At 39.6% G+C, this 26,450-nt stretch overlaps 1 protein-coding gene across 1 annotated transcript in view; it reads left to right on the forward strand.

Moving 5' to 3' along the window:
* Positions 1–4,406: 4,406 nt before the first annotated feature.
* Positions 4,407–26,450, forward strand: part of LOC139113456 (zwei Ig domain protein zig-8) — a 36,210-nt gene continuing 14,166 nt past the window's right edge. Inside the window, exons 1-2 of the mRNA XM_070674649.1 lie at positions 4,407–6,178; positions 22,757–22,965. Of these exons, the coding sequence (XP_070530750.1) occupies positions 6,118–6,178; positions 22,757–22,965 (270 nt within the window). The 5' untranslated portion in view covers positions 4,407–6,117. The remainder of the gene's footprint in view (positions 6,179–22,756; positions 22,966–26,450) is intronic.

Consider the following 26,450-nt stretch of genomic DNA (forward strand, 5'->3'; position numbering starts at 1 on the left):
ATGTCGATATTATACCTCCGGGAAATGCAAATTTATTGGCAGATCGCGCGAGAGGTGTCCCGTTAATACCCGATAGCCCGTGCGTATGTCGGGCGGTTTTCGCTAAGAAAACTTTTTCCTTGAAATACCGCGACTCGGAAGCGCTTCTCCGCATGTTCGCCGCACCTCCCCGCGCGTTACACACGGCAAAGCGGGCACGAGTAACACACAACAGTAACAATTTCTCGACGTTTCTCTTGGAAAACTAGATACCTTTGGGCGTACATATCTAGTTACTTCGCTGCATTATTCCTTCGAGAATATGTACCGCCGCGTTTGAGGTCAGCTTTGGCTTTTACTTCTCATTAAAGCTATACGAATACCCGCGGAGTACAGAATCTGAACGACATCGAGATTGCATTTGCAGACATTACGTCGACTGAATACGTCTAAAAGGGGGTACGTTATGTTAATTCAATATTTCTTTTTTATAACGAAAACAACCGTAATTGTATAGTAGGTACTCGTCTATTCAGAAGGCATTGTAAAAGCCAAAGCGAACAGCTGCATCCCGCGATATCGAATGCGTAGGGAAAATAATCAGTAGGTACGTTTCGCGATTAAGATGTATTCCTACGTATTAACGGATACGCCAGGGAAAGCTGTCCCTTGCCCTTCGTTATCTGCAAGAACTTTTGGCCGACGTCGTAATCCGACGGCGTGTAATAGCTGCTTCAACTCGTCTCGTCGTTGGAGTTATCCTGTCGTACGTCCTCGTTAACGTTCGTCAGGATCGTAATTTACGCGCTCCCAGACATCGTGGCGCGACCACGGCCATTATTAATGAGAGCCCGGCCTAACGTCACACCGGTGACGACGTCTCACCGCCGTAGGGGCTGTTTTCGTACCACCCCTCAAGCCAGACCGACGAATCCATTATTGCGCCTCCACGGGCCACTTACTCAAATTACGATCCCGATGCCTCGAACGATCGCGGCCTGCAAATTGCCTTTCTTGCGTTCACGCGTCTCGCGTGACTTCGCAATCCATACATCATTCTGGGATTCGGGGTGTTTTAATAGCAGCGAAATCGTTCGCCATCATTTACGGAACTTGCCCAATTTTGAATAACGAAGATCCGCGCGAGCGATTCGCAGTGCCAAACGTCATTCAATTATTTACAGCAAAAAATCTCTTAAAAAATTTTTTTTTTACAAAAAAAATATGACACGTTGTAAAAATACTTTTATTATATTCAATTAAAACATTTTTGAATTAAAACGTAATTTGCTGAAAATAAAATATTTCGTTTTTACAAAAAATTTCGTTATTTGTAAAAAAACATTTTAAAAATAAAAAAAAAATAGAAGAAAATAAAAAAACTTTAATCTAAAAACGATAGCTTTGAATTCACGCCGTCCGTTAGCTTAGTTAACAGAAAGGAAACAACCAAAAGACAAACATCGTAGCGCTGGCAAACTGTTACATGCGGGTGTGTTTATGTATGGACGATGCTGTTACAAGCTTGGCGGATGTAAATCCGCGGTTATGTATTTATTTGCGAACTACGTAGTAAGCTACGTATCCGGGAGCCATTTTTGGAAGTTGTCACGGTCGAGGGAAGGCTTGGCAAACATAGTGGGCTAAAAGGTTTGAGAGAAGTACGTTGAAAAGGAGTGGTTGAAGCGAACTGCCCGTTAAACCAGGAAATATATCCGCGGCGGCAGCGAATTGTAATTTACTCGACACCCGCGATCTCCCAGCTCGCACGCTTCCGCGCGCTTTGGAGATATATTTTTTTTTTTTCTATTTTTGACGCAACGAAATAGAGAACGAATGCAGCTGTCCATTACGTCGCCGCTTGTAAAATATTATTACAATGCGAGTCCCCGACGTTTCGAACGGAGTCTTTATCCCGCTGAGAAAAAGAAAAAAAAAAAAGAAAAAAAAACGCGTGCTGTTATTATTGTAATAAAAAAACCGGTGATGGTACTGAACCTCTAAAACTGCAGTTTGCAATTTTATATGTATATGAATGTGGATAACGGCATTGAGCGACATTAAAGTTGCATGTTTGTATCTTAAAAACATGCGACGAAAAAAAAATATATTGGCGATTGGGAACGTTAATGGTTGTTACACACGGGATTCGGTATGACAGAATTTCCATCCGCGCTGAAACGGAAGTAAAAGTTTCACCGCGTTTCCACCGTGAAAAAGCGCTATCGAGGGAAATGGTGGCCGGCTACGTTCGGCTGATTACTACTGGCAGCTTAAAAGCGATGATACATGCAAACGTAAATCAAATGGTGAAGTATTTTCAATGCACGGCTCCCCCAATTCGGTCACGTTAAGTCGCATCGAATAACGGTAGGAAAATCTCTCACGATATTTACTTTCATTTTGTCGCGACGCGGTAAACCAGTTAAAAGTTTTGAATCGTGGCAAATTTACGCGCAAATCGGGCGCATGTTCGATATAAACAAACGTTGGATTTCAGCTTTAGCGTTTAGAGAATAAATCTGTATTTTTTACTCGACGAACGGGGAAGAGGGGGTGAAATTTGTCCGCTAATATGTTGCTCTCCCAATCGTTACGGAAATTTTCGTTTCATTCATTGTGCTTTTAATTAAGAAAAAGTAGAAGATGCAATGAGACTACGAGTTTTTTTCTTTTTATTCATATATGAATATTTAATTAATTATTATTAATTGTTTTTTATTGCTATAATAAGAACCTGCAACTGCGATTGTTATTCAGCTTGTTATATTTTATTATTTATTTATTTATAAAAATAGAGATATTTTCAAAATGATACTTTTAAATTAGTGGACCATTAAACAATTGTCAAGTTTAATAAATCTGCAAGTCGATTAGTATTGTATTTGAAAAACTGCGCCCCAAGAATTATTACTTCCTAAATTTAAATATATTTTCACCCATTATCTTTTTATGCTAAAAATTCGCACTCTGGTATTTTTTAACATTCCTTCGACGCGTAAAAATAACGCCCTTCACGAACGTGGATCGATATAGCCGGCGAAATAAAAATACGAGCAATTTTCAAAATTACCAATAACACTTTCGTGCAAAAAGTTCATGCGCCGTTGACATACTTTGAAAATGCGACTGACGTATCCGGCCGTATCAATTGGATCACTGATAGTATGATTAGTTCCACCAATATGTGCAGTACTACACTTTTCGCGGAACATAAATTTCACCCGTGACATTTCATTGTTCGTACATTTCCACGTGGCATGCGTTACATAAAAGTTACATCGAATCATCCATATGATCAAAATCAAAATCACTTTTAATATTAAAAAAAAAAAATAAAAAATAAAAAAAATAAAAAATTGATATATAAATTTATAAAAATTAAATATCTATTATTTATTTTAGAGAGAGTACACCTAAACTTTTTAAATTTTTCATTCAGTATTATGCAATAATATACATAAAATATTTTTCTGTAATATTAAACGTTTCCGCGTAATGTGTTGCAAGAACAGCAGTGGAATGAGAGCGTACTGTAATCGATAATGTAATAAAAGATAATAAGAAGAAATGCATTTCTGTGGGATATCGACGAGCGTCTATTTGCGTCTTTGAACTGAGCTAAGCCAAACTGCATATATATCTAATAGTTTTTTTATTTTTTTTTATTTTTTTGAGTGTACTGCGAGTTTTATGCGTATTCTTCGTATTCGCCGAACGCGATTTTCCTCACGTTACTTGTTTCCTTATAATTTGTATTCCGGTTACCTTTATTCGAACTAGTCGCGTTTCTCGAGTTCTTCTATTACTTGCATTCTCGGCGCATTGTATTCGGAATATTGTATTGAGATAGTTTCGATTCTTGGTGTTGGAGTATCGAGAAAGATATAAATAAGCGGAGGAAGATACAGAAGGAGGAAGAAATATATTCACGTACTTGAAACGAACGCCGAGTAATACAGAAATAAAAGTTTTATATAATAAGATTAAATATTTATTAACGTAAAATTGGTGGATGCGATTCAAAGTCATAGCCGTATTAAAATTTAAAATTATGCTTTTAGTTTAAAATTAAATTTACATCAGAAATAAAAAAAAAAATAATAATAATATACATAATATCATCCACGGATTCTTTTTTCTTACGATTTTTATTGTTATGTCAGCGGAATTTCCCGCATATCGTCGAGAAGAAATCTCGAAGAAGATCGGCAGTCGAGGGTCGCCATATTCGTGATTGGATTGACAAGTACGTGGAGACGCGAGTAAATCTTTAAGCCCATCGCAACATTTCTAAGAGCACTGTAGATTTCGTGCCTTGATTCTGCACTCCTTGCACGCCCTGCCACAGTTTCTGTCCGTGACACACAGTGCCGTACGTCCTGGAGGATAAGGAGACAGAAAGCGAGAGAGAAAGAGAGGGAGAGAGAGAGAGAGAGAGAGCGAGAGACCGAGAGCGAGAAAGAGAAGGAAGAGGCGGGGAAAGGGGTGAGAAGTTTCCCTTATCACACACACACGTGCACGTACGTGTATATGCGTATGCGTATGCGCTTCTGGATCGTGTGTCGACGTCCTCCCTCACGAGGGTGAGTGTATGGGCGCGTTAGTGTGTCACTGTACGTGTCTGCGTTCGTGGACCCTCTGCGCGCTTCCACCGTCACAGGGGGTGGATCGGAAGCGCGCATGCTCCTACGGCCGAGAATCTCCCCAGTCAGGGTAAATCTGCCACCGAAACAAGACGTGGTGCGTGCCGTCATGCTATATACAATGTCGTGTACGCGTACGGTCGTCGTGACGATCTCTTAAAATAGCGCGGAGGTGGCAGTTCGCGAGCTAAAGCATCGGTATGGAGAGTCACGGCGGGTGGAGTTTTGCGCTGACCGTCGAAACGTAGCCGGCACGGGGACGGAGAGGCCAAAGACATAGGCGAGAAAAGTAATAAAACAAAGAAGCGATACGGTGAAATAGTTTTTTTTTTTTTTGAACGATGAATTGTTATCCGTAATCGTAAAAAGAAGAGGAAACTGGTGGACGAGCGTGGAATTGTGTCGGGGAGCAGTTATGCAGTAAACGGAGGAAACATTTCTACGACCGGACCGTCGGTGGCTGCGCGAACTCGAAACGATCTCGAGGAAGAACGACGAGAACGAAGACGAGAGAGCGTTAGGAAGTTACTTTCGAGTTCACTTGGAGAATCGCGCGCGATCGATCGGTCGCTTTGAACGACCAGACGGCGTATAGTCTACTTGCCAATCATCGGTGATCTACCGTTGTACCTGAAGAATTCGAGAATAAAGTTTAAAAAGAAGAAAAAAAAAAAAAAAAAAAAAAAAAAGAAGAAGAAAAGAAAAGTGTTCTCGGTACAATCACATTTCGCTATGCGTCACGTAATTTCACGACAATCTTCGACTCTTGGAACACCGCCGCCGCAGATCGCGCGCGTACGTGCGACGGAAGTTGGGACCGCCCTATGAAGCAACCCCTCGACTCGCAGCCCCGAAAGGATTCTCGAAATTGTTCCCCGAATCGTCGAATTCTCTCGGGGCTTTACCGCAACTCTTTCAGCTGGAAGATTTAAATCGCCGGGCGCAGCGACGCAAAGATTTCTAGCGGGAGAGAGCCCCCGCGGCAGCCGGAGCGGACGGTGGAGGATATAGGTGAAAAGTTTCGCGGCACGCGGCACGCCGCCCGTCGAAAGTTTCGCCATAATCATTTCCGTGCGCGTTATCGCCTACGTGGCGAGTACAGGAAATAGACGACGCAGCGTCAAAGTGCGGAGAATCGTGGCGGCGCGTTTATACGCGCGCGTTTATATCTTGCACTGGAAATCTAGCCGCGTAAACCCTCGGCATTGTCGCAGCAAATCTGATTTCCCCCGTGCGGACGAAACTCCTGGACTGATTCGCGGCTGAGTCGTCGATTATCTCGTTCCGGCCGCGGTTATACACAGCTGGTGCAAGATCGTGTGTTTAATACTCGGCGTTTACGACCAGAATCAAGGGTCAGCGCGATAAGACTCGGTGCCGTCTGGTGGGGTATAAAAGTGAGAGTGGATGGTGATGGTTAGCGATTTCGCTAAAGAGGATGTGAATCGTTTCAATATCGAAGTGTAAACCGTCTCCCGAAACAGTCGCGGAAATGGCTCTGAGATGGCAAGCGAGGCTCTCAATTGCTGCCATACTCTTCATGTGCACGGAAGGTAATTGCTTTGCCGCTCTCTAATCATCCCGCATGAACCGTGTCTGCGACGAGGAAATAGAATGGCGTGCCTTCGCGACGTTAGGTGGCCGTGGGGAAAATCATGAAAAAGCACTTTCAGCCGTGAGAAAGAAATGAGACGAATATCGTGAAATTGTTATTAATGTGCTTTTGTGTAATGAACGAATTTTTCAGCGTTTTCTTTCTGCTTCGCGGCGTGTAATCTCGTGATCCCGTAAATATATATATAAAAGACGCGTTATCGCACATTTAATACAAAATATTTTCTATATAGAAAACATATGTTTTTTGTCAATTTTCATTAACTTATAAAAATGACGAAATAATTTCTTGCCTAGTAGTATTCAATTATTAAAATTATTAATTACGTAGTCACTCATAAAGTCCACTTACAATATCAATATTGTCGTTGCAAGAGAGAACGGTAATAATAAGAGATGTGAAATAGGCTTTTAGCATAAGAGGCGTACACGCATACGAAGCGGCGAAGCGGTACCTCACGACACAGATAAAATCTCGTCTACTACCGTCCGCGATAATTAAGATTCAGTTTAATTACGTTAATTGCAACGCGACATTCGCTGCTCGAAAAGGGAAGAGATTTACGACTGCCGTTCTAGTCAAAGAGTAAGCGAGGTACGGGAAAGAAACGTAGAGATTTATGGGCTTATGTTTGCGCTTCGTAAACGCAGAGGAAGTCAATTGTTTGCTCTGTGCCTGCGATATTCATACAATTCCTTCACTGCGTACAGTCGACGTAACTGGGAAACGGGAAATGATTTATAATTTGAGCTTTCAATTACAGATGGTTTGTAGAAGTGAGAGAGACTTTGCGGAAGAAACACATCGCGTTTATAATTGTTAGATTCAACCAACTATTGAACGAACGAATTACGCCAGTTGTCTCGTCCGGATGGACAACGTACGCGTACAATCGCGTTACAATAAAATAAAATAAAAAAAAAGTTTGCGTGTTTTCAAATAGATTCGCTGAAGTTAGATAGATGAAAGAAAGTCAGTAGATATACATATATATTTATCCATTAATTCAATATAACTCCTTTTTTAATAATATCGCGCATACATATAGTTATAAGCGTGGAGATTTGTGATTTGTAGCAATTTTCATTTCCGATACATATTTCAGAGATACAGGTGACTCTCGTCCCGATTTATTTTACCCATTTATATTTGTATCTCGCGCAGTCAGATTCTCCGAGCGAAATGAGGTCACGCAAACCTGATTACCCCACTTCACAATTTTTCCCGTAGCCGCACTTTTTTTTTCCCCCCCGTGTCTTTTATTGAGTAATTATTCGTCGCGAGCAATAAAACCCGGCTTTATCTTAAATCCCCGTCGTTATGAACGGTAACGCTTTTCATGCCTATTTGGGTCACAGCTCAATCAGAACCGGCGAGTTATCATCTTACTCGGCCGACTCGTAAAAATTGTCTCTATTCGGACAGTTACGCCGAACTAAGCAAGAATGGAAACATTCTTGTCGCTCTGCTCAATGAACTACCGATGTGGAAGAAACTATCGTGTCGCATGAATTAATATAAACGCTACGGCGCTGCGATAAATTATCACACACGCGCTGGCATACGCAGGGAAGTTTCCCGATTTCATTGAATTTATTCAAGACGCGAAGCAAAATTAATATACAACAGTTCCGCATGGTGAAAATTTTCCTGCGAGGCGCCCGCGACATTTCGCACGTTGTTTCGCGAAATACCGTATTCTTTCTGGCGGAACTCCGCTCGGAGTAGTATCGGAATTGTTTTTGCAGAATTTAATAAAACTCCCGCGAAAGCTCGATATGTCGGCGGGATTTACGACCGTCGGTACGCGTATTCTGCGTGTCGTTTCGAGCAATAACAGAAAAGCCGAAATGTAATTCCACCCCAGAAATGCCTGGCGTATCGTTATTTCCTAAATTATGCATCTCTATGCAGACGCGCGCGCGCGCGCGCGCCCGACTATGTAAATGTGGAATAAATCGAGCACTCGGTGGGGAATAGGGCTCCGTCGCGCTAGCTTTGCCGGGCTCAAAAGCACCGAAAGCTCGGTCGCTCTTTAACGGCTGCTCGAACGGCTCGTACTCTCGATAAGTAAGTTAGATAAAGTCCCGCGGTCCCCCCTTATCTTTTAAACAGGCAATGTAATTTAATCACGTCGGCGTGGCCGGGCGTAGTCGCGTGACTCCGCATCACAGATTTGTCTTCCGCGGTGCCGCCGCGTCGGTACTGATGTTATACGCCCGGCCGCGTTATATGCGAGACGCGTTATTTTTTCTCGTTGCCCGAGATTGCGCGAAATAAATCGCGGGCCGTTCGTACGCGCGCCGCGAGCATAACTTTTGCGCGTAGTAACGAGCGACGTAAATGATTTGTGGGTGGGCACGAAAGCGAAATAAAACGGGGCGCCGCTCTGATAGTACGGTGTGCGAAGCGCGCGGGTATTTTTTTTTAATAATGGAATTAGACGAATATTTTTCTAGATTCAGAAAGCCGGCGCTCTAGCAGATAGCGTATGAGAATTTATCTGATAAAGCGAAGTGCACTTTTTACCTGCCGACAAATAAATATATCTTCGTATATTCTGTAAGAGAAAAAGAAAAAGTCGAATAAGAATTTCTTCGGATTTTTAAAGTAATTCAGGTCGACGTAACATAATTTAGAAACTTTTTTTTTTTCTAAACTTTTTTTTACGTTTTATTAGAAATTTATTATTAATGTCTTATCTTTGATAGTGACATTTTCTTGTAATCAGCTCAATCAATTTGCAACCTAGCTTAGCAATTTTATTACATTTTTTATTGGTAAAATAATTTTTTATTTTATTATGTCACAAGCGCACTGTACATTTATACATTATATTAAATTGTTCATTTTCGTCCCCGTACTATTTCGGCAGTGAACGCAACTGTCGTATCTCCCGGTTATGCCAGACCGGCATGTAAATGTAATGTATTTAATTTAAAGTTGCGTCACACCGGTCGTCCGCTGGCTAACAGAAGGAAGAGCGCGTTTAGAATTCCCCTAATCAAATGATATTACAGAAGTTGCGGCAACCGAATGGAGATCGTTTTGAAAATGCAAAATGCAGTTGTTATTACGTTTATCATTATTATCATATTATCATTACGCTTCTAGTTTGTTTGACATTACTGTGACCGACGTTTTCCGCGAGGATACTCTTGCCGCAGTGGCAACGAGTTCTATTTCGTGTTCGCCGAACTTTAAGTACGCGTCGGTTTTACGCGTTGTTAATTTTTTTTTTTTTCTTTTTTTTCCCCCTCAGAGATTACTCGCTCTCGTTGCTTGCATCGTTTTCTCCGACAGTTGCGCAGGATTTTTTTCTCCCCCTGCTAATAACTGTGCGGATTTACGAGGTATTACGATATTTAAATGTGAGCTCTAGTGCCCGTTGTTTTGAACTACGCGTGGAGTCTCATCACGACATTTTCGCCCGTGAATTTCGCCCGTAAATTTAAACGATTACGATTTTTTATTATACTGGCAACCGAAATAAAAGGGAATGATATCTCGCGGATATCGAGATATACCGTACGAATTTATCCGATAATAGAGCACGTACGAACTGCACCTTTACACGCACGATGTGCTAAACCTGACCGAATTGCAATAAATCCGTTCCGCGATAAATTATAATTATCTGCATTTGTCACTTAAATTTCCGTTTATTGCGCACGAAATAATCCAATATTACATATTATATAAATTAAAACATTTAAAAGTAACGGTCTTTTATGTATTAATAAATTCGCCGCTTAAAGCTTGAATTTGCTTGAAGCTGTGAATTTTATTAAAACGCTTATGCAAATGCCAAAAAGTGCTAATTACTCGGCTGCGTGCGACATCGATGAGTAGGTACAGTATCTCAGTGCATGTATATATATCTATAATATTTATACTTAATGACTTTAATAACGAACTATTTCGTACCGCTTGACGCCAGCGGAATCGCGAGACTTCAAAAGATGTTGTGTGCAATATAAGTCCCAATTTATCGGGATGCAAGTCTCGCAGGCAGCGTCTCCCCCATTAAAGTCACTAATGGTCTCTAATCAGATCTTAGCGTACTTTTTTTTCCCCTTACTCTTTGGGAGATTTCCTTCTTAACTTTCCTCGCTCGTTACTTATGGGAGAAAAAAGGGCGTCGCGGCTTCCGGGAACAACAGGGCAGTAAAACCAGTTAATTAGAAGCGTTCTTTTTCGTGTAAATATATCGAGGTAGGGCTTGTGCTTTTCGACGAAATCACACGTCGGAATATATAGGAGAGATCGCGCTGCGAAATAATAATGGCATGCCCGTGGATCTTGCGGGTTTATAGTTCGATGTCACGTTACGCGGAAATGCGGCGAGGCCGCGGGAGAGCTGCGTTTAGCAGCGGCCGAGGGCGCCTCGCACTTTAGCTTCGTAATTAAAACAGCGGTAGGCGAGGGGAACGTAGGAAAGTTAATGTTTCCTTCCTTTCAAGAGGCTCGCCGAGCACAACAGCTCTCACCGAATCGTCGCGTAGTCTGGTTTAAATCGCGTTTGTATCGCGCCGGCCCGACGGCGCTCGCGAATCGCACGCGAGGGGTTGGCGAACTCGCAGGGCGGCAGAGAGATTGGAATAGCAATGAAATGCTTTATTTGCATAACACAACAATATAATAACGAATCTCGTTACAACAATTTCTGAGCCTGAATTTAAGTTGATTGTACTGATATTCGGGCAGCATTAAATTTTCCCCGCGCTCGTGCTGAGAAAATATTATTCAGAGTTCTTACATATACGCGCTTAAACGAACGAAGAACATTTTCTGAAAATTTTCGCGAATGAATAGCGATGGAAAAATAAATGATTTGCACTAGGTACTCGTACCTAGTTAATAGATAGAAAGAGATAACACTTTAACAAGTACACATATTAGATTTATTATAAAAAAGCTTTATTAAAAAACCTTTTTCTTTTTAAATTTTTTTTTTTAATGCGTTTCAAAATAGATGAGCTTACTCTATTTTTCTTTCACTGTCGCCGTTGACCGAAATAAAAATTTAATTACTCGCGGCGCGTAATGAAGCCTTGGTTCTTAATAAAATCTACAGTCTATAAGCGTCGCAGGATTTTCTCGGCGAAAAATTGTGAAGCACGCAAGTAGCGTGCGGCTATAATAAGAAAACAATCCCTAATGGCGTCTCTGGGGGTACGTCGGTCGGTCTTTCAAGATTTAAGAGGATTAAAAGCCGATCCCTGGACGGTTCTGTCTCACGCGAGAGCTTATTCCGCGACGTCGTCCCCGTTTATTTTTCGCGGCGGAGTAACGTTGCACCAACCGTAATCTTTTCGCTGTGATATTGAGTCAATTGAGCGCAACTCGAACCTCTCGGGCAAACTAACGGCGTTACTTCCCCGAAAGAAACTTCGTAGAGTAGCTGGCAGGTGCGCCGTCAATCTCGCGAGTTCACCTGCCAGACTCCATCCCGGAATCATTTTATCTCGCCCTCCGCGCCGCGCTCGCGCGCTCGCGCCCGTTCCTGAAAAGTATGACGAACCTTGAAATAACTTTTCGCAATAATAAAACGAGTGAGCCCGGGCTAAGTTGGCGAGACCCGGAGCCACTACCTCCACGCCTCGGCGGAATGCCCTCGGGCGCAATGCCTTCGTTACCGCGGGCCGGATCTCCTTTTAGAGGACCCATAGCGCGCAGATCGGCCGGGATAGAGCCTGAATAAGAATAAAGTGCCCGGTAATTATTTTCACCCTCGTGCGAAACTCCCGAGGTTTCCATTAAGATCCAACCGTGCCGCTCGCGGCAAGGAAAAAAGAGAGACCATTCTCCTCGAGATTACGCCGGATTCAGCGGTATTCTGCGTCGCGAAATGATTTCCGCTCCACTTAATCCAAACTCATCGTGCATCGAGATTTATATCTCGCACAATGGTAACATCGCGAATTTTAAATTTATCGAATAAATCGGCCGGGAACATTTTGCATCCTTGCCGGAAACAGCTGCGAAAGTCGATCGGCTGACTGCGTTTCCGCGACTGCGAGGAGGATGATGTGCAGCGAAGCTGATTTAAAAGAATTGTTTGCTGTATAAATAATCGCCAATAATATAGGATTTTTTTTACGTCTCGTAAAACATTCAGATTTTTATGAAAATTTTATACAACGGTAAAACGTTGCAACGGTAATTATTATTACTTAACGATATTTTATATCAAAATTGAAGTTCTTTTAAAATTTATATCCTGCATTTATGATTGTTTTAATAAAGAAAAAGGAAAAAAAGTGGAAATTTCGTTTCGCTATGATCCATTTTTAATGATGCTATGTAAGATTTTAGATGAATAAATTGTTATCTCTCATCTATCCTATGAATTTATATAAATAGGATACCACTTTAAAGTTCAGAAATAACCTCTTCGGCAGCCTTACTAGTGGTACTTAATTAATAAAGTTTTGCCTCGATCGCGCGAGGAATAACCTTTCTCATTTGCGCAAACTTCTAGGGACAGAATAGCAGACTTCTTCAAAGCGTCGGAGAAGCAAAGTGATAGAAATGTCTTTATCTAAACTCGAGTTGCTTAATTATTCTCGTTATATCTATTTTCGTAGCTTAAACTTATACCGTTTCGTTTAATCGAATCTGATACAGCTATTTGCAACAATGATGCATAAACTTCATACTCACGAGGTGGAGATTTTATTTGCTTTTATCGCCGTTGTCGGGCGAGCCTCAAAGAGGTAATCAAATGACATTAATTTTCAAAATAATATTCTGTCGCCGTCAAGTATGTACGTACATGAAAATGTTTGATTTATATGAACACTTGTGCTCAATGGGTATTATTGAAATCGCAATCAATTTTTACATTTAACGCTGCGTCAAATAAATTTTTGTTTATTTACGCAGAACTTATGCCATTACTTCGTGAGACTTTTTCAACGATATTGAATTAAAAGTACCGTTGTTATCGAAGAAATTTAAGACGTACCATTAATTCCGCCGCACTTCTGCGAGACGGACCGAAACGTATTACGTTTGCAAAAGCTAAGAGACCTTATTATAATCACTCTCCCTTGGGTTAGAGATACGTGGATATAACGCGACAGGATTGATGGGAGCACCGTAGATTCGTCGAGGTGGGCCCGGTACGCCCGCAGGATATTTCGCGTAATTTTCTCCGGTGTTTTACCGTCCGCGATCCATTTCGCGATAGTATCTCGGGCTGTGACGTACCGCACCCGCGACAACGGATAATCACTTTGAAACGGGACTTTTAGGAGTAGTAATCTCGAGCGTGACGTTGTTTGGCAAAATGTGAATGACACCCTGTGTAAAATATGGTTTATGAAAGACCCCGCCCCAATGTAGTAGATAAATATTAATTAAACTTTACAAAATTCCGCCACGCTGAAATAACATTCAGCGTTCTTTTAAATATACATTTTATATGTTACTTTATATTTCGCAATGTATTTTTGTTATCGGCGGCGTTCCATATAGATATACATATACTACGTATCGCTAATAATTGTGATTGCTTGGAGCTGAATATATTTTGCAGTCCGCCAAATGAAATATATGGGTGAGTGCTTCTATTCGCGAGCCGAATCGATCTAGGGTCCTATATGGGTAAGGTACGATCCTCGATAACTAATGTCAAGTACACTTTTGATTACAGTAATGCTTGGCGAGATTAGATATCTCGAACTCGCGAAAGTATTAAGGGAATAATTTATGATATGAGAATCTTTGCGACGCGACGGCTCGGCTTACATAAGAAACCCGATACACACATATCTTTCTCCGATGAAAGTAATCCTCATAAATGTATAAAGTATCCCGCTACATGCTCACATGTGAGTGCAATTTTAACCATTTTTTTCCCCTTTTTTTCAATTTATTTTGCTCGGTTTTTTTTTAACTTATCAAAGAAAGACACATTTTTACAAACGTTTAAAAAGTTTAAAATTTTTTTTTATCGGAATTAAAAGATAGTTTAATCTTTATCAATGTGTAAAAAGCTACCAAATGTAAAGTAACGTTTCGCTCGTTCGCTAGAGGTCGATATTTTTAGAACGTCACTTCGACGCATCGCAAGACGACAGGTACTCAAACCACATTTCACGGTGGAGGAAAAAAAAAGAAAAAAAAGAAAAAACTTTTCTTCCCCTTTGCTCACGCGCCTTCGTATTCCCTGATAAGCCACACGCACGCTGTTTCTATTGCACAGGTTCAAGTACTGCGGGTCAACGACTCGCGTTTGCGGTATACACGGTCGAGCCATTATCGTTTGAGGCAAATGCAATCGGTCTATAACTCACAATATAGTTACCTCTTCATTGTGTCCACGTCGTTCTGAGATGACGATTAGCGAGTTGTTTTGTTTGTAGAATATTGTTATACGCTAATTAGCGCGCTTATACAGCGGCGCTGTGCGTGCGAGAACGATCGCTCTATCGTAGGACGTGTCACGATACGTCTCGTACGAGAAGGGAAAATAAATGTGTGCTGGGTTATTACATCGCGTTATTATTAATGAATAATATGCCCGCGGTTTATTCTGTAAACTTATCCCGTGAATTTAATCTTAACACTTTGACACCGCGTCAACACATTATCTCGTAGCTTTTCGTGATAACTGCGCACTTGTCGGTAAACTCGACGATAATTCATTCGCTCGGATCACCCTATCAGAGCCAAAGCGATAAAGAAGATAAACCTTGGATGTCAAATGCCACTTAGGCCGCTATTTTATTTCTGTTCTATTGTCGACGTTACGTGGTACACGCTCGCGAGGAACGTGTATCCTAATTTGTTTTTAACTTACGTGAGGTACATATAAATTGCGGGAGGGTAAACAAATATTCCAAGAATGCTCATAATGAAATGCGTTCCACTTTGGAATGTGGCTGGGAAATTGAAATAAGGAAAAGAGAGAAGAAATAGAAAGAACGCTGCAAGAAATTCGAAAGTTTATCTAAGGTATCTGCTGACTCTAAAAATGTCGGAAAGTTTTTGTAAGCTTCGTAAAGCTCTGTAAAAATGATAATGCAAACATCTTTGTGAAGATTGTCGGTACGCGTTTAGCTAACAACGACGAAAGTTCAGATTTGTATAAGAATTTCGTAAGAGATGAAACAGAAAACGATATAATTCTAGATATTTGAGGATTAAAAAAAGTATATAAACCGTTTTTTTTTTTTACTAATATTATCACTGTTAATATTTTTTAATATTTTTCAAGATAAACAGAATAATATGAAAAAATTTGTAAAAATTTAAATAAAAGACCTTTATGCGAGAATTTATTACAATATTAACAATATTAATTGATAGTTGATTTCGAAACATCGAAGCGATTTTTGTTGCAATTTCATTAATTTTCCTTTGAAAATGTTTTTTAACTAAAATGTTATGGCTGTAAAGATTAAGACGCGCATAAAGTTTTTGAGAGAATTGACGCCTGCATACTTTTTTGATATCTTCCGATAGAATTTCTTTTGATTCCTTTTAGTAGCCCTTTCGTGAAAATCGGAAAATCTCCTGAAATGTTTGCCGGGCGTAAATCTGTTAAACCGCGGGTGCGTTTCCAGAAGATTAACTTGACTTGATCCTATAATAACGTGAGATCTAACGCGAAGCACCTTTGCCGACGATGACTATCTCGCAGCGTCTTAGCCAATTAGCATGTTTTAGCCCGTTTAGATCCGCGAAGAAGAAGTTCCGAGATCGCAACGAAAGTACGGATTTAACATTTCACACAAAAGGAAAGATTTAAAATAAGGCAGATTTTACATGCCATTATTGTGGAATATATCGTACACGTATCGATCGTTCCAAAATAATATTCACGGCCGCGTCTTTTTCAAAAAAATCCGAACAAAAAAAAATTATTTCTTGCCTTGAGACACGTTTGATGTTCGAGCTCCGAAGAATTTCCACGCAAATCGCATCGATGCTTTTGGATTAAGGTATTTAAACGAGTACAGATCTCTGCTTGTCTTTTTATTCGCGTCTCGTTGTAATTTTCCAACGTAGAGAGAAAAAGCTAGAGAGGATAGAGCGAAGAGATTCCAGACCGCCGCTCCGCCGTCGTAGCCCAGCGATCTGAATATTTAGATCGCTCTGGGGCACCAGGCGAATGACCTTCGCAATAGCGAGGGAGGATCGTTTTCCGGCTCCGTGGAAGTGGACGGTAAAAGTTACGATCTTATTTCGAGCTCATCGCAATTTGCCCGACGCCTTCGTTTCTACGGTTCAAGACTTCAACTCGACGAACCGAACGAGAAGATCGAAAAAATTTTTTTTCTATTTCTTTTTCGCAAATGTAGAATATTCTACTTACGCTCCTTTTCGGTTAATATTTCGTTTACTAATTAGGACTAATTTATAGTTAACATTTGTGCGCGGCGTTTATAATTATTTAAAAATAAGTTAGTCTAAAACGAACTTGAGGAAAGCAGCAATTAATAAATAGAATTTAAATACCTGCTTAAATACGTGCCTTACTATAATAAATGTTTTTTTCTGTTTTCTTTTTTCTTAATTTTAAATAAACATTTTTCATAAATTCATTAAATGTACTTTTCATCACAAATTGCTTAACAATTTGAAGTATCGATTTTTTTCCGTAATAAAAATATTGAAAGATAATTGGTTTTCACAATAGATTCATAATTAAAAACGGCGATGTTTGATAAACAAAACTCCAAGAGAGAAAACGGATGATGATAAAAAATCATATTTTTTAAATCAATTTTAACGTCCTCCATTTTACAAAAAACTTCAATTTTAAATTTAGTTATAAAAGTACACAATGTTGCAAATTTAAAATATTCTACGAACAACCTCACTGGTTTCTCTAAGAAAAATTAGAATCGCTTATAATTTTATTATCGATAAATGATAGTATACTTACTATTAAAATTATGAAAAATATATGTATACGTGGTGTAACATATATCTAATGCATTATACATACATGTAATTGCTCGATAAATATGAGATCATTAACTGAACTCAATACTTTAATGAGATGTTTTAATAACGCTTCGAATTAAACAGTGCAAAGGAGATGAAATTTCCGCGTATCGGAGAGAAAATATTCAATTATTTATTTATTGGATTATATGAGTATAACTATATTAATAATTAAAAAAAAAAAAATATGACTAGTTCAAACGTTTCATATATCCTGTTATGAAATTTAAAACGTTTAATTTAAGATATACGATATTATACATTTTGCAAAAAAATTGATAAAAATTAATTAATTGCAAATATATCTAAACAAAAAATACGTTTTTAAAAATAAAAAACTCCAACATTTTTATGTATAATATCATTTAGATATTACTGATATTCTATACATTACTTAATGTAGAAAAGATAATTAGTATTTGCTAGGAAGAGCAGTAGAAGTAATAAAACTACATATAATCCTCATCGTTTCCTCGATTAATTAAAGTGATTAATGAAGTATTTTGTAAGGATAGTAAGAGACGGTTAATTTCTAACACAAGCGAAAATAAAAAACTGAACTACTTAGCTTTGAATCTATAATTTGAACCGTTCACTCAAGTACACGGTGCTGCTGACGCGACTATTTCTCGTTAAAATTCAATATTTTTCGATTTTACACTATTTTGCTTTTAAAACAAGAGAGCGAAATGATTGCCGCGGGAGTTTGACGTAGACGTTAATAAACTAGTTAACACGCCGCGTGACGTTTATCGCGGGGGAGAAATATCGGGATCACGTACTATATCCTATGCCCGCCGACTTGTCGCCGTGGCAAGGGGGTGGTCGTAGGAAATAACGGAATGGTACTTGGCGGCGTGAAAGGAGTTACTCAATTGAATCCACGGTATCGGGCGATAAAATGGTACAGCTAATGGAATTACCGGGGCGCGCTTGCATGCGTGCGACGCAAATTAATCGCATGCATTATTCATAACTCGCCCCAAGTCGGCCAGTGCCGCGGCAATGGCGTTCCCACGCGCGCACAAGTAAAACATTTTTCCTTCCGAATATATATACGCCCGTGTATCGATTTATAGATGAGAGATGAGAGATACGCGGAGTCGATCATTGGCAATTTTACACGGCAACGTGATAAAAAGTGTGCCCGGGAGAGGCCGCGCCGCGGCAGGTTGGATTCATTCGTCCTCGTCGTCATCGTCGTCGTCGTCGTCGTTGTCGCCGTCGTGCCGTTATATTTCATAGCCTTGCTTCACACCTCGTTTGCGCCATTGTCGTTCTAGACGAACAACTTTCGCAATTTCATTCGGCGCCATGGACTGCGACAAGGACTTCGCGCGCGAACTTGGTCCAGGTAAATTAAACGCTTGTCTCCGCTCGTGCGATGCCTAACTCGGCGATCTTCAGCTGCCCAAGGGCCTCGGAAATTCAAGCAATTACCGTCGCTCTCGCTGCGAGATGATAAAAAGCACGGGTTGTCAAGGGAAAAGTAGCGCGCGGTTGAAATAGGCCGACGCGGAGGGCAAAGGTGTGCCGCGGGAATGAAACGTCACGGAACTTTTTAACGCAGCGTGGCTCTAAAGTAGTATAATTTCAATGGGGCCTCCTCTCCCGATTTTCAGTGGTCGCGACAGCTGCAACGATGGATTTCACCGTGCGAATAAATACGGAAACCGTTTTCCGTATTTGCGCTTTGTATACTATAGCGTGTCCAAAATAGACTACGGTACATCGGTTTTGCTAAATAATATCTGGTTTGGGACAACAGTCCGTAAACTATATGAGTTTGTATGGCGTATTTTTTCATCTGGTTTTCAAATATTCATTTATCGTGCATTCGCAAATATTAACATCAGCCATGAGCAAAAATAACATTCTAGATACACATCTCTCTCATGTTTTATATTCTCCGTTATTTACCTATAAAATTTATTTGAACCGATTCTCATAAATACATCCACTTATAAACAAAAGATTTTTAGTTTTTATTAATTAAATTGCAAAAATTTTTTTGTATGTATGACTGAGTTAATGTTAGCTGCGGTTGCTGCAGCTGTTACAATATATATATATATCGGTACTTTCGTATCAATAACTATGCCATTCTTTTTCGCGGCCGCTTTACGAGCCATTTTTCAAACGTAATAAATTCTGGCGTACGCCATTGCCGGACATAGAACGAAATATTTGTTACAGTAACGCGCTAAATTACATATCTAAATCAGCAACGGATCAATTAAAAAGATTAAAACACAAAAATTATTGTGTGAAACTCTCAAGCTCGTTTCTCGTTACAGCATATTTGCTCATTTAAAATTCGCAATATAAATCGACGCTAAAATAGAGTAATAGTAGATCTGAAAGTTGTCGAGCTAATTTCAAAGGTGTCATGTCTTTTACTGTTCTTTTTCTTCCTTTAAGACTTTAACCGAGGTGAAAAGAGTTATTATATTGCGTCTGTCGCAAATCTATGACCCCCGGGCGTGGTCGTAATATCAGGGGTAACCACCCATGTCAAATGACGCCAAGTGACAGAAAGTGCAATTACAAAGAGCCGTTTAAAAAAAAAAAAAAAAAAAAAAAAAAGAAAGAAAGAAAGAAAGAGTCGACATAAACCCGCCGACAAATTCATCTTTTTTCCCTTTTTTTTAACTATTTGAAAACGAATGGTCCGTAATCTGCCGAACGGCTAGTCGTCTATAAATCGATTAAAATTATTTGAGTTATACTTCAAATTCATTCGCAAACAATCTCGCTTTGCGGAATGTATTTCTTCTGTCTGAACGAATCTCTGTTATTTGTCGCTTCTTCCTCGCGGAAGAACATCGCAATTTCGTTGAATCAGCCCAACGGCTGTTGTAATAAAAACGTAGTAATTGAAAATCTGTGTCTTAAAATTAAATGTCGACGTCACTTGCTACTTCGTACGTTATCATAAAAGTTATTAATTTTAATATCTTCATATAAAAAATATACGTGTATTAAATTATAAAAAAAACAAATTATTCTCTCAGGCATGATTATAATTACTACGCGCAAATATGACGTGAAATGTATAAATTAATAAAACGTTCATATTATAGTCCGTACAATGTCCAATACACGGTATCATCGGGATACAACGTAAGCGGCGTATACATATAATATCGTTGTACTATATCGGCGTACTATGTGCGCGGCAGTGCAATGTCGACGAACAAGATATAACCAAACACCGAAGAGCGTCTTAGGCAAGTTATGGAGGAAACTTAATCTTTATCTTAATAATCTTTCCACCCTTTCCCTCCCCCTCTCCTCCGATCTTAAGTGCACTTTGGCATTCGTAAGAATACGTTCTCTCTGTCGCTCATTATCTCTCGCGAATGATGCCGCACACGAATTCGCCCTGTAACCAACAAAAGGACATTTCTTGATATCTCGCACCCGCCTGAGCGAGCACTTGCTTTAATTAATTTCGTAGCGGCAACTAAGACCGAAGAGCTTATAACGAGCTTTTCCATGCACTCCAGGGAGTCCTTCCCTTTGGCTTTCCCAGAACTCGCCCCTTATATATCATCACGGCTGTCTTCGTATATCGAGATTCGAGAGAGCATCCCCCTCGTACACGGACGCATCCGCGCTCACACGCACGTGGACGCGCACACCTATACGCCGCAACACGGATATCACATTGTTGGAGCATGAGCTGCCGCACCTGAGGCGTATCTCGGTGGAAAGCTAATGAAGTGCAAAGTTTTCCACGTAGACTATCAGCTTTTGCTCGTCCGCTGCGATATGTCCTCGTTAATTAGAGGGGTTACAATCTACCGTTTCCATTTGGATGCGTTGACATCAAACTAACAACTTGATTCTCCTTTTCTCTTCTCTGTTGTCTCGCGAGAGACAAAGCTTCGACAATTTCATCGTTAAAATTAAAATGAAAAGCGTAGAGATCTATTTCGTTCGCAAGACGAGTACATACAAACGGGAACGGTATTCTATAGGATGTCGGAAAACAAACTGCTTGTGATTTAAATAGTTTCGACTTACGAATAATTAATACGCATATACTTTTGAGATAAAGTTTGAAAGTTCTAAACGAAGTAATAAATAAAATAATATCTAATTAATTTCCTTTTTTTTTTTTTTTCAATGTATCAAAAAATGCTTTTAACTTATTACAATGTTCAAAAGAGATAAAAAAATATTTTTTTTATTTTAATTAATTTTAAAAAAACGTACAATTATTCTATAAATTACCCGAGTTATAAGTACGAAGAAAAACGTACTTCTTATTTTCACGGTCTATACGTATCAGAGCTCGCGAAGATGCCAAAGCTGAAGGAGTTATATCGGTGTCTTAAAGTTCAGCACTCAATGTCCCGAGAGACAAGATACTACTACATTGCGGCTCATCGCCATTGTCTCCAAGATGGCAGTCTCCATTATCATCAACGTGATGTATTATAAGAAAAACAATGAAGAAAAGATTTATCTTAACCGGAAGACGAGTCTTTTACTCGTACAGCCCCCATTCTCTACCTAATTCGCTCTTAAGCTAAAACGTAATGAGCTCTGATCTAATCTAATTCCATCCAATCTTCCTCCGGCTATAGATACATCCCGCAGCTATTACAGTTCTCTGATTACTCAACTATAGATACTTTGTATGCACTTGGCTGTTGGAGCTACCCCCCTTCTGTCCGCGCATTGAAAGGATTCAGTCGATCGTGCGCTATGGCGTCATCGCCCTCGGTTATTTTGAATCTCGGTCGTTAGAGAGTCATTTCAAATGGATACCCGGGATTATATTAGCTTTTTCTTAAGTAATAATTGAATATTAAGAATCTTAAAATTAACGGAGACGAAACTTTCTATCGGGCTCCGCCTCGCTGTTTATTTATTCGTTTCGCTATAATATTAATTAAAAAGATAATTCGGACGTTCTGGAATGAAATCAATCGCGATAGAAGATACGAGTGACATTTAAATATTTTTAATATAAAATTCACGCGATTGCAATGGATATACGCCTTCTGCTATTAAATCCGGAATATGCAGTCGAGTTAGTTTCAAACACTAAGCAAACACTTCTGTTACTTCGAAACATATATCGACCGTTCCTGAGTGCATTTCTAACTCAACAACTTGCAGTGCACAAAGTGCACGAGTGCCACGGAGCATTTTGCAACATCTGAGCACAGCTATACCAGCGTCACAGATCTCGAACAATCTCATTAAAATTTTTCTGCCGCAATTTAGTAACAATAAAAAATTATTATTTTAAATTCTTAAAGATTTTGGGAGTCTCACCGACGTAGTTCACGTTTTGATAAGTACCTATCGCGAAACTTTTCGTAGGTAATCGGAAACGGTAGTGACAGTAAATTTAAGAAAAAATTAAGCGCTCGAATAAAAGTCTCTGTACAGACTTCATTAGGCGCACGTAGATGTGCGGAAATTGCACGGCAAGATTAATACGTTCGTTTTGTCGCGGATTGTATTGTAACATTAATCATTCGACGTATAGTACAACTTTTGAATACTCAATCAGCAAATTTCTCTCTTGTTACAGATACGCTGAGTCTAGGCGATCGGACGATAGATAACATGGACAGACACGCGATCCAGACCAGACCACGACAACAAATGCTGGATCATTCTTCCGGCCTGAAGTCGAAACCGGAACCCACTTTCGACTTCACGCAAAACACCAACGTGACGGCCCTTATTGGAAAAACTGCATACCTCACGTGTCGAGTTCGCAATCTAGGCGACAAGACTGTAAGGAGCTTTCTTTCGTTATACGTATTGCCTTGCGAATTATAAATTACGAAACAAAGATGTTATCCACGCGGTAATAATATTCACTCTGCTCGAGAGAATTATTTCTTCGTTAATTATATAAAACGGACAAAGATTTTTTATTTTAATTAGAAATAGTTACAGTCAAACTCACAAAGCTTTCTCTCTCTCTCTCTTTTTCTCTCTTTCTATCTCTCTCGTATGCGTATAAAAGGGAAAACCAATTAATCTCCATAAGGAGATTTTAGAAGAAACGATTTGCAGGAAATAATCGAGTAGCACCGGGTTGATAGAAAGTTAATTGACCTTAGAAGTAACCGGGAATTCAATTTTACCGTAGACGCAGTACCGCCATTACAATTTCTATTGAAGGGAATGATCAGAGTTATTAGGTGGGTGAACAGATCGATCTTGCGCAGATTATTATCGATATCGATAATCTTTTAAGAACATACTGCTGATTCTTGTAAAATATATTTAGCTTCATCATTTCAGTTATTTTAAATAAATACATCCGTCGAGTAACTTCGCACTCTTTTAAAGTTCTTTCGCTGTGCTACGTGATAATTGCGTTTGATAATGGAATCGTGATTTTGCTCGAAAATTTTTCCGCATTTCCACTTTCTTACACAACAATTTAATTATTCGCGTGTTAACGGTTAAGCTATCGCAACGCAAAAGTCAATTTACGAGTTAGTTTAGTTTACCCCGAGGCTGCTTCTTGTTAAGCTAATAAGTAAATATCGCTAAAGTGGCAAGTATTTCGCTAATTCGCTCTAACGTCTTACGAAAAAAAGATATAGGTATGTGAATTTTCCCGTACTCTAAACTTCATAAAATATTCTCATTCTTTTGAGACGTTTACAAATTAATTTTAATATAAATTTAATTACATTAAATAAAAAATTATATTAATTTTAAAAACAACCCGAGTGTAAATTCATCTAGCTAATCTGATTTTGTAGCTAGTAATTTAATCGCGCAGATGAAATATATTTTTTAACTAGTGGACTATCTTCTAAAAATGAAGTTGTCATTTAAAAAGAAAGAAACAAAATCTGTTTAGTATCGATCGTCTAGTGACTGTTCAGCGCAGACCATGTATATAAATAGAAATCTAAACTTTTTTTTCGTCGCGTACTTGTTTACTGTTGTGTTCTGACCATACGCAACGCTCGCTCGACTGCCGAATACACCGGGCAAACCGGTTCTTGCTGTCCGCTGCCCGCGCGTCCTCCACCTTGCGATTTTCGAGCGCAAGGTGCCGGCCAGATGTTAACATACGCACGTACTCATACTACCGCGGCGATCGACAAACCCGGCAAATTAAGTAACGGTGGGAATCCATTTCCACTCGGAAATATTTAAAAATTAAAAAATTGTTTTTTTATATACGTATAATAAATTTATTAAAAGATAATAATGGCGAGAAAAAGATTGATAAAGCTGAAAACTAAAAATTCTTGAACAGCTTATAACGTTTTATCGAATTTGTTCATCGTAACATAAAATTATTTTTTTTTCCCACCCGAAAGAAAATATTCAAATATAAATACATTTAATGAACGTATGTGTAATACATACATATCGCACAATATACATAGATTTCAAATGAAGGCAGGCACACAATCTAATATTTTAGGAAACGCACAATACCGAAATTATCTTCATTCAATGCCGATAGATTAAATTCCGATACACCCTTGATGCAACGCTATATCAAAAGAAGAGAGCTTTTAATCTCATTTCGTGATACAAACGCCTGTCTGATTAGTGCGCTAGCACTATCAGATTATCGAGAGAAAAACAGCGTAATTCAATGCGATGTAACCCATGTAGACATTAAAAAAAAAAGAGTCAAACAGCAGGCAAAATTACGAAAAATTAATATAAAATATTTTGCTAAATATTAAAGTAATAAAAACTTTACTATAAATAACAGTCAAACTGTTCGATAATTTTCGTTTTCACCAATAATGCAAGTTGTATGCACAATTTCAAGTAGAATATTTGCCTTTTATTCATTGTTTAAATGTTTCGATTTCGCAAACGCCGCATGCGTGAATTTAATCTCAGATTATTTTATTTTAATTTAACTGTATTTTATATTTTGCAATTTAATTCATAAAGCCAAACTCGATAATTTTATTATTACTCGGCTTCAGATTAAAGGTTTGCCCTTACGCAAAAATGTCGAGTAAACTTATAAAATTTTGAATAAGATGTACAAAGCCAATGAACGTTCTCGGTGCGTATCGAGGCTGAAAATACATTCTGACGCATGTCAGCGGATATTTCTCAACGCGATCGTATTATCAATTTATTGCGTTGGCATCGCAACGAACGACGGTTGACACGTAACATGACGAAAAGGAATGAAAAAAAGATATATCGCGCGAATAAATTGATGAATAAAAAACGATCAAATTTCGCGATAAGAAAAATATTGATAGATTAATAAATTATCGTTAGAAAAAGGAAAGAATTCTTCACTCGAAGGTCATTTCTACGAAAGCTCGTAAAGAAAAGTACATGGCTAATTTACACGGCACACCTTGCAGCAGTATGAGAGATCGTTTGCCACAGTTCTCGTTACGTTCGCGCTGGTTTCATTTAACGTTCGACATTCATCATTGCCGACGTCTTCTTGCAGTTTCGCGCGGGTGCGCGTCGTTTCACTCCCCGTTCCCCTAGCCCTTCTGCTCCTCGCACCGACGCGTCCGCGAGTCGCCCCATTCGTCCCGATGGATAAGTTTGGGAAGCGCTAAACTGCTTTTGTTCTCGTAGCAATAGCTATCGCTGGCCAGACACCGCGAGAGACGTAAACTTCGGGGCCGAGTAAATACGCTAAGTGGTGCCAGCGGCCGGGCACATATGTAAACGGCATTTGCACAACGCGCGTGCATGTGCAATAGGGAAACGGGTGGTGCCGGAACCGACACACGCCCGGCCCTCGGCGCGGTTTATATACGAGGTCGGGGCTCTGTGAAAATATCGACAAACAGCCAAAGCCGCCCGCGCTCCTAAAGACCCCGGACTCCCTTTTCCCAGCGGAAGGGGTGGCTGAAATTTCCCGTATCGGGGACGCGCGGCTCGCGGCGCGGCGCGAAAACCCGACGTTAATACGCGTCGAACTTACCGCTGCCGCGAATTCCGACGTTACGGTTTTGCCCCCATTGCCTCGCGATTGCTTTTGAGATGGATGGTTGACAAACCGTAATAACAAATTACTTCGATGCTGTATACTTCGCGTATCATTTTCCAGACGGTACCAATTTAACGACGCGTAAATGCACGAAAACGGTGAGATAGAACGCGCGAGTTCAAAGCATAAAATTTCTACCGTGGGTATATGGCTTCATAAACTTTTTTTTTTTTTTTTACTTAAATTCTAATCGTTTCAAATATGCAGATATTAAATATGTTGAGAAGCAAAGTATATAATAAACATATACATAAGTTTT

The sequence above is a fragment of the Cardiocondyla obscurior genome, linkage group LG02 (genome assembly GCF_019399895.1).
Source record: "Cardiocondyla obscurior isolate alpha-2009 linkage group LG02, Cobs3.1, whole genome shotgun sequence".
In the NCBI taxonomy this organism is placed as follows: domain Eukaryota; kingdom Metazoa; phylum Arthropoda; class Insecta; order Hymenoptera; family Formicidae; genus Cardiocondyla; species Cardiocondyla obscurior.